The following is a 9,902-nucleotide window of genomic DNA, read 5'->3' on the forward strand; positions in this document are numbered from 1 at the left end:
TAGTGAATAATTAACAAACTTCCGCTGTTGATGGCTGATGATGGTCACCCACCGTTGGGTCGGAATTGATTTGACGCGCCGCGGTGAGGTGTTTTAGGGCGGGCGCCTATTGGAGATAATTGCACCACGGCCACCGGGCGAGGAAGGACATTCAATTTGAGGTGTGTGTGTGTGTGTGTGCGCAACTAATGTTGATGTTATGAAATTTACATACTCCCGTGTGCCGTGGTGAGGACGAACGGACGGACGAATCCTTTGGGCTGTTGTTGGTTTTGTTTCTGGGTTGGCATTTGATGTCCTCGACGGCCAGCGTACCCTGCCGTGGGGTGTTGCGCGACGTCTAGCGTGAGTGTTGGACCGCCTTTCCGATCCACGCGGATGATGACGCTTATTACCGGTGATGAGTACCTCGGGGGCCACGGAATCGTGGCGTGGATTATTCATGAACTGCGCACCACCAGCATAATGGTGATTTATGCTGCCGACCGGCACCCATTATTCTGCCCACCTACACGGGCCTAAGACCCCGTCGATGATGGTGCCGGTCGCTGGTTGATTGACGATAGATTTCCTCCCTTCCGATCCGAAGGTGGGAATTTCGATTGAATATTCATAATCACACCTCACACACACACGACGAACACAATCGGAGGGCGTTTATAGGGCCTTGTTTCGATTTCATAATGCTCGCCCACGGTCTGCCGATTCGCCGATCTTCCGATCATCTTCTACATCGTTTTCTATCCCTCCATGTCTTCCTCGCAGGCTCGACAACCATCTGGTGATCTCGCACCACTACACGAAGGACGCGTACCGGTGCGATCTGTGCCCGCGGGCCTACAGCTACCGGCCATCGTTGCTGCGCCACCGGGCGATCGTTCACGGCGAGCTGCGGCGCTTTCACTGCGAAAACTGTCCCAAGGTAAGGGCAACTCACATTTTCCCGATGGGGCTTTTCGGTTTTTTTTTTCTTTTCTGTTTGATTTAACGGACCGCACCCGCTTGCTTTAATCCGTTTTGCCCGACCGTGTTTGATTGCGCATGAAGGTAACTGAAGGTGACGCTCGAGAACGCGAGAGGCCCAGGTCCCGCCTGTTTGCATAATGTCCTGGCGTCCGCCAATCTTTATCTGCCCTGCCCTCCGTAGCATGTCGCAATAGCCGAAGCAATAGCCGAAATCTGTGAACATTATTTTTCCTTATAGCACGAGGAAAGCGATCCGCGCACAGCCACACCCAACTCCACACCGAGCGAACTATTCAGTTACCTTCTGCAAGCTCACGATCACGGGGTAAGCAATACTGACCAACCAAACAACAACCACCATAAACCCCGATGAGGGGGACCCGATTTTTCAATGATTTTGTCATCGATCGACCTGGTCGCGGTGCAACGGTCCTGGGGCGTGATGGAGTTGCCCCAAATAAGGGAAGGTGAAATTGGAATGTGCGCGCAATCGAAGTTGCAGAACTCGGCGCCCGAAACGCGAGATCATCGGGATCAGAGATTCCCTCCAAAGTTCGGATGGCTCGGGGGCAGGGTGCGTCCTCCCCGCAAGCAAACAAAACCTTTGGCCCCGCCCGACCGGGCCGGGGCCGGGGCCGAATCGAAATCGACTGCCGGTGGATGAGTTGGAAGTGAAACGATTATTAACGGCACGAGGGCTCCGAGAAGATCGATCGATCGAGGGAACGGAACGCGGAGGCACGGGTCTCGTTACGCCCCCCTCCCGCAACCCCCTCAAAAAGCCATCGAGAAGGCGACGAGATTTCGTGGTGAGCCCCCCGCGCCACTGTCCCGCGCCGGCTTCTCGCGTTCGGAGCGGTTTCGATACAGTTGACGAAGATGAGGTAATCAATCATCGAAGCGCGCTCGCATTTCGAAAACTCGACCACAGGCATCATAGGAGAGCATAAGACGGGCGCCGGGCGCCGGGCGGGGGGAACTCTGGAACTCTGAATGGAGTGCGACGATGGAGCCCGATAGATAAGCGCTCGTGACCCGGGGCTCTGCGGGTGGAATAGGTTTATTTGGACTAGTTGTTTGGACGGTCCATGGTCTGGAAGGCCACCACCGAGGCGGCGGTGGCGGTGGCAACGATTTGACAGTTGCGCGGCGTGTAGGACGCTGCGGATTATGCAACCGGTTCAACTTATTAGCCAAATAACCTGCCGATCGTGGCGTGGCTCGTCCGGGCGAAGATCACTTGCGAGTGGTGGCGGTGGTGGGTGTTGGGAAAGTTTGGACCTCAGAAGTCAACGATCTGCTGCTTTGGAGTTCCTTTCCCGGGCGGAGTTCCCCTGGGAGCTTTCATTAATTATAATTAATGATGGCTAGGCTCGGGGGTCCGATCTTCTCCGGGGTGCGACGCGACCAAAAACAACAACAGCAATGAGTGCGCCCGCCCGCGAATCGGTAGCAGAACGGGCGAGTTTCTGAGAGGTTTTTGAAGCCCACTGAAGATGGTGATAAGCCCAGGGAAAAATAGTTAACAAGATCAAGAGTGAGCAACAATTTATTATGTTCAGGTCGAGGAGCTTTTTTGGTAATCGCAGTCGTGGGCTGGCGGGTCCCTCTGCTCAGCATTCTACAAGGTTCCCGTGGCCCAAAACTGGAGCCGTGTTATATTCGCCCGCTTCATTAATATACTCTCGGCCACCGATCGGCCCCTCAAGGTACCTCTGAACTGTCTGGCCCGGGTGCTGACCACCTACTGGGCTAGGTGGGCCGCATCTAGCAAATGGCTGCCGGGGTGAATCATGATTCGGCATAAAATTACGATTCTAATCCCCGGGCGGTGTCTCCGATCGCCGAAACCGCGCGGAGTAGGCCCAGCCCAAAACCCGGGACAAACAATGGCGCAGCCGCAACAGTTTTCGCAACAAAGCTTCGCAACGCCCCGATCCCCGTTTTTCCAATATGGCCTGGCGTGATCATGCTTTCATTAAGGGAAAAGCCTCAGGTTTCCTGAGGAGGGCCTCGTTAGCGATGGCAGCTGCAACCGATTCTCCAGAAATGATACCGCCCGAAGGGTCATCTCCATGTACGGGAGTTCTGTGTGTTCCGCTGGATAATCGGCCCACGGGACGGTGCGAGACCCGAGAACTCCCGACGGCCCCCCGCCGGGGCAGGGCCAACCAGAAATGTATGCAAAACTGTTGCGGTGCTGGCAGGCGGAAATTGTTTTCCACCGTTTTTCCGTGTTTGGTCGGCCGTGCCCCGGAGTAGGAAGTCGCGGACCCGCCGCGCGGACTTAATAAGGAAGCAAATCAGCGGCCGCGACGCCACCGCAAGTCCGCAAGTCCACAAGTTTTTCCAACTAATCGGCCCTCGTGGGCCTCGGCACGGGATTAGAGAGTTACCGAAGAAACAAAAAAAACGACGTCAAGAGACCTCCAAGACCTGGCGAAACCGCGCGAGCGGGCAAACAAAAGCCGCGACTCACATTTTAGTAATCCACCGAGCTGAGGTCGGCCGAGTTGCGTAACGTCACGGTTTGACACACACGCGGCGTGTGGCTACCGGGCAGCAACCACCGCTGGGCAAATCACAGTCTACGTCTGACCGCGGTGGAGTATCGAGAACCTATCGACTGATTAAGATATAGGCCTGCGGTTGCGTCGGCCCTCAGGGCCGACGGGCAGCCAGGGATTCCTCCCCCGAGAGGGCCCGAGATCGACGGGCAAGCGTAGCACGCGAAAGTGACAGCTGGAAAAAAGGGCCCGTCGCCGTTGTTGTCCGTGGGCTCCGTTTTTTTCGGGGGTCTTGTTGGTAGCGATTTCACAACACCGCCGGACTGTCGGACTGACGGACTGACGTGGACACTGACGCTGGACAGGACTGAGCACTCGAAACAAAAACCCCCGGACCACGGTCTCCTCGGCGGCTTCCTCGTGGCCTGTAATCCGCCGAGCGACAACCGCAACGCACGCGGCACCGGCCACTGGTCACTAAATAGACATTTTCAATCTAATCATTTTGATTTATTTCCATCAAAGCCCGCGCCCGCGTGCGGCAGGGAGCGAGAGATGGCGCGAGGGGCGGTGTAGCCGGACCCGAATGGACATGTCAAAATCGGGCAGCCCGCCGAGGGTCAGTACTGGTGTGGGATCAAAATCCACCCCCTAAATACTTGGCCCCCAACTACGCGTGCTGCACCTTCGGCCCGTTCCCGGAGACCCCCTCGCTCCATCCTCTGGTCAGCTGCCAAAGCTGACAGCTGATTTTGCTAATCACATTCTTCGCGCGGTCGATTTGAAAGCCAACCGCGCGCGCGCGACCGACCGTTAAGTAAGAGAGGCTCCTGGTCACGGTCCAGAAAAGAGTGAACCTCTACGAAAGAGAGAGTGACATAGAGAGATCCTTTCCTGGAGTCCAGTGGGATCGCGATTGTACGCACTGCGCACGGGTTGTCTCGCGGGGTTCAACTGAATGTAGCCCCGAAGTCCACTGAAAAAGGGGTCAGCGGTCTGGTGCAGCGTCAGCCACATACTAGGCTGTTCAATAAGCTCGTATGGTCAATAAGAAGGACACATTTTTATGGTTTGAAATACACTTCATTGTTCAGAACGGGGCCTTTCTAAATTGGTAATCAAAATTTATTGTTTTATCAGTCTGCAACTAATCCGCTAACAAAATTCCATTCTCATCCCTACAACTGATACTAACACTTTTTTGAGCGATTTCTGGACACGAACTCGTTTCGGAGCTGAGGAACCGAACCGTTTCGAAGCTGAGGAACACTCCTTAACGTCTTGTTTTGACTCAGGATCATGGTGATAGACTCAAGTCTCATCCATAGTCCTTATATACTCTCAATATTCGTTCATAAATCTCATTTGCTTTTAAACCCTATAAAAAATAAATTTAATCTCTTCACAATACTTAACTTTTTCCATTATACAGGGTGTCCAAGCAGGAGCTCTTTTTTTCATTTTGTTATAAAACAAAAACGGCTGAATATTTTTCGATGATTAAACATTTATTTGAAAGGTTGATTCTTAAATTTTTTTTACGAAAAACAATTTTGGTCAAATGTCTACCACAATTGGTTTGGCAGTAGCCCATTCGGTCGACCTATTTTTGAGTACATTTTCGATTGTATCCGGTCCTATTTCGGCAATAGCATCTTGAATTTGTGTATTGAGGTTGTCAATACATGCTGGTATGTTCGCATAACATAAATATCGATTGTGGCTGACGCTGTATGGCACGTAGCGCCGTCCTGTTCAAACCAAACGCCGTCCAAGTTCTCAGCTTCAATTTCACCGAAAAACCAATTAGCAAAAATCCGCACCAAACAGTCACTCGTTGTGGGTGCATTGGCTTCTCTTGCACGATTTAAGGCTTTTCTGAACCACAACACTGCTTATTAACAGGCCACCTAGGTGGAAAAGATCTTCAATGAAATGTGCTTTTGACGAATGATTTGACGTTTTACAATTTTGGAAATAATTTTTTCATATTTCCTAATTTTCTACAACCAAAACTTTATTTTATACATAAATTCTAAGAATCTGCCTTTCAAATAAACGTTTAAGCATCGAAAAACATTCAACCGTTTTGGTTTTATAACCAAATGAAAAAAAGAAGCCTTGTTTGGACACCCTGTATATAAAATACTGTGACATGTCGAAGCGACATACTGTGACATGTGACAAAGAAATAAGCGACCGATTGAAATGAAACTTTACATACGTTCATATGAAGAGTGTACCAGTATAATAAAAAAATAGGACTCGTAGCAGCGCCCTTTGTTACTGACCCTACGAACTTATTGAACACACTGCTAGATTTGCTAGAACCTCGGGCGCGGCGATTTCACTTTCGAACCTTTCGAACTGTGGCGCGCTGGCGAGTGACATCATCATGATCATGATGCTGCGATGGGGCGGCGGACGCGATCGCCAATTCGATTTCAAAGCTCACCGAAGGAGGCCTCCGATCAGATGATCACTATCATTCGTGCGTCGAGCTGGGCGACCGGCTGGCGTAGGAACTCCGCCCTGCGCCGGGCACCGTTCATTCATACCAAACGACGGCGATCGGGGTTCCGGGGTGCAGCGGGGTCTGCTGGGTCCTGCTGATCGCCAGAGATAGGGGCGGTACTTGTGGGGCGTACCACAAAGTGAGAGAGCGCGCGCGCCCCAAGATCCCAATCGGCACGGCCATCGTCACGAACTGTCAATCTTGATTAGGATTGGAAGGGCCAGCCGCGGATCGTAAAGAGAGCAAGTGCTTGGCCTCTGCGGGAGAGACCACCTGAACCCTACTTCTTGTGACGACTTCTGGGGACCGTTTGTGTCGAAAAGTTCCAATATGTCCCAAATACCCAGGTCTGATTGTTTTGGTCTTCCCGTCTTTCCGTCGGCAGGTTTTCACCGATCCGTCGAACCTTCAGCGCCACATCCGGACGCACCACGTCGGCGCCCGGAGCCACGCTTGCCCGGAGTGCGGCAAAACGTTCGCGACCTCATCCGGACTCAAGCAGCACACGCACATCCACTCGTCGGTGAAGCCGTTCCAGTGCGAGGTCTGCTTCAAGTCGTACACGCAGTTCTCGAACCTGTGCCGCCACAAGCGCATGCATGCCGACTGCCGGATGCAGATAAAGTGCGACAAGTGCGGCGACAGCTTCAGCACGGTGACGTCCCTGTCGAAGCACAAGCGCTTCTGCGACTCGACCGCCGTCACGCGGGCCGCCATCCACCACCAGCAGCATCACCACCATCAGCAGCACCAGCAGCACTCGCCCCTTCACCACCACCATCACCACCATCCGCACCAGCATCATCACCCGCAGCACCACCATCGACTTCCGGGTGCACCTGGGTTGACGGGCCAACAGCAACAGCAACAACCTCCGGCAGCGGCCGGAGCCACAGCTCTGCCGACGCTACCGCCGAGCATGGCGACGCCACCGAACCCGTTCCTGATGTTCCCCGGGTCACCCTTCTTCGCGCCCGGCTTCCGGCCCCACCCGGGCATCCCGGGCATGCCGTTCCCGCCGAACCCGGGCCAAGCCGTTCCGCCGTTCCCGCTGTCGTTCTTCTCGAAGCTACCGCCGCTCGCCTCGATGATGACGCTCGAGGCGGACCGCAAAACACCGTCTCCTCCGCCCCACCGCCATCTGGCGGGGCTAGCGGGTGACGGGACGTACGGGGGCCAGCAGTCTATGAAGATCTCGCCGCCGATGGGCGAGGAAGCGTCGAGCCACCTGCGCCCATCACCGGCCCGGCCCATTCCGGTCAACTTTAACTCGCACTCCTCGGCCGCTGTGGCGCTCCTTTCCGGCGGTGGTGGCTCCCCACCGGGACCGGGGCTGTCGCTGACCCCTCGGGACCACTCCGCCGCCACCAACAACAATCACCTCAAGGAGAACAACAACAACCACCAGGTCACCGGCCAGCGGGCACCCGAAAGTAGGGGAAGTTCGGTCGGGCGATCGGAAGACACCGACGGGCAGGCTGCGCCGGGGAAGCACTTCCGGCCGGAGGACGGTCTCGGGGAGCCGAAGCCATCAGTGAAGTCTCCCGCCCTGTCGCTGATCGACGAGAAGCCCGTCACTCGGCGAAGAAGTCGGGGAGTTGACGACGGGATGGACGCGGCCTCGGACGGGTCCTTGAACGAACGGAAGAAGGTAGGTACAGCCAGCAGACAAAGGCAGGGCCGCAGCCATTCTAACACCTTCGTCCTTATTTTGTAGATCAAGAAGGAAGAACAAGACGAGGAAGAGGAGGAAGAGGGCACCGGAGGAGAGCAGCCGCTGGATCTGAGTCTGTCGAAGAAGAGTTCCCCGCCGCTTCCGGTGGACGAGGAGGAAGTGGATGAGGACGAAGATGGGCACCGGATCGTGAACCGCAGTCCGACGCCGATCGAGGTGACGAGCCCCACGAGCCTGACCCCGACCCCGTCCGTCCCGACGCCCGGTTCATCGTCGGAGGAGTTGCCGGTGCGGGGCACCAGGAACGAGGGCGGCCACAGAGGGAAAGCTAGCGTTGCTTCCCCCCGTGCGGATGCGTTCGCACTGCCCAGCCCTTCGCCGTCACTGTCGCCGCGTCCTTCACCGTCACCCTCGTCACCGGGCGGAGTGGGCCACCAGCAGCATGGCCAGCATCTGCCACACCCTCACCAGCACCAGCACCAACACCATCACCACCAGCAACCGATCTCGTACCCGCGGCCCATCTATCCGCTGCTTCTGGAGGCGATGTACCGGCCGGGCGGGGGCTTGGGAGCCCCGTTCCAGCGGCCCTTCAACCTGCTCGACTCGCTCGAGTCCAACATCGATCTGCTAAAGCGGAGTCGCCAGTACTTGCCGGCCTCGAAGGCGTTCCATCAGGCGATGGCCATGGCAGGTCCGGGACATGGTGGGCCGGGCTTACCACCGGCCGCTTTTGGCGGAGTGCCGGGCGGAGTGCAGGGACCGGGGCCCGCCGCCGGGCTCGTCGGCAAGGTCAAGGACCGGTACTCGTGCAAGTACTGCGGGAAGATCTTCCCGCGGTCGGCGAACCTGACGCGTCACCTGCGGACTCACACCGGGGAGCAGCCGTACAAGTGTCGGTACTGCGAGCGCTCGTTCAGCATCTCGTCCAACCTGCAACGTCACGTCCGGAACATCCACAACAAGGAGCGCCCGTTCAAGTGTCACCTGTGCGAACGGTGCTTTGGCCAGCAGACGAACCTCGATCGGCACCTGAAGAAGCACGATGCGGACGCGACCGGCCTGGGGCTCGGGCTGGGCGATTCACCGTCGTCGAACGAGGCCGAACGGGGTGACGACGTGTTCTTCGATGAGATCCGCTCGTTTATGGGCAAAGTGACCTACTCGGGCCCGACGGCCTTGCTGGCGGCGGCGGCGGCAGCCGGTGCTAACGGGTTGACCGGCGCGGCAGGTGCCGCTAGTGCCGGACGAGGTGCCGTGGAGGAGGACACTGATGATAGCCGGCGGCACGATTCGTACTCGACGCCGATCGACGTGACGCGCCTGGATCCGGGCGAACTGGACGAGGACGACGAGGACGAAGACGATGCGGCCAGCTGCGACCGGGAGAGCGACCTCATCAACATCGAGTCGGACAAGGAAACGACCACCAACCACCACGATGCGATCGAGGTGTCCACCTAAAAGCCGCTCACGGTGGTGTGCGTGTAAATAGAGTCGAGGTGAATCCCCAGAAGAAACCAAAAAAAAGAAAATCCATTCCAAAAGCTGCACCCAAACCTTTTCCCAAAACCAAATAATCAAAGGTGTGACGCGTCCAATTGGTCCAATTGGCCCTGGTGACGTTTCACAACTCTTAGGATAGGCGACACCCGATGATATGGTTCGGTACATTGTAATCCTACGTTTCTAGCGTTAGTGTATGATGAGTCCTTAGCGTCTTTTGATCTTTAGTTGGATGGCGTGCGGGCCTGAATCTGACTAGATAACTTATTACCCACTTACGTTTCGAGCTTATGGTTTGTGAGAATAACTGAAGAAACTGTGAATAGAGCAGACGCGTTAGTTAAGCGTTGAGCGTTGTGTAGAGAATTAGAATCCTTTTTCCATTTTATTCTTTTGCTTTGGTTAACGATCGTCAAGATCCACGGAACGAGACACGTTCTCGGTGTAGTAATAAAGTCACATACTCATCGCATCGAATCTTCGTGTTGGTATCCGGCACACATTTCGGATCGTCAAGCTTTCATTTTTATACGGTTAAGCAAAGTCCAACAAAGCTCGGTACGGTGCACGCCGCACGCCGCGGCCTACTATTAGCGAAATGTCACGAGCAACGGCTAAAACCCCAGCTCAAACACAGGGCACAGGACACACGGGGTGCACCTAGCTTAGCGTGTAAGAGATAAACCAAATTGTTAGTTAGTGTTTAAAAATTACCCACATAATATAAATAAAT

The 9,902-nt window shown here is 55.3% G+C and overlaps 1 protein-coding gene across 1 annotated transcript in view; it reads left to right on the top strand.

Annotated features, from left to right (window-relative positions):
• Positions 1-9,127, top strand: part of LOC128271184 (transcription factor hamlet-like) — an 88,439-nt gene extending 79,312 nt beyond the window's left edge. The window contains exons 7-10 of the mRNA XM_053008627.1: positions 766-928; positions 5,304-5,309; positions 6,374-7,639; positions 7,706-9,127. Coding sequence (XP_052864587.1) covers positions 766-928; positions 5,304-5,309; positions 6,374-7,639; positions 7,706-9,127 — 2,857 coding nt within the window. The remainder of the gene's footprint in view (positions 1-765; positions 929-5,303; positions 5,310-6,373; positions 7,640-7,705) is intronic.
• Positions 9,128-9,902: the final 775 nt, after the last annotated feature.

Source organism: Anopheles cruzii, chromosome 3, assembly GCF_943734635.1.
Source record: "Anopheles cruzii chromosome 3, idAnoCruzAS_RS32_06, whole genome shotgun sequence".
Lineage (NCBI taxonomy): Eukaryota > Metazoa > Arthropoda > Insecta > Diptera > Culicidae > Anopheles > Anopheles cruzii.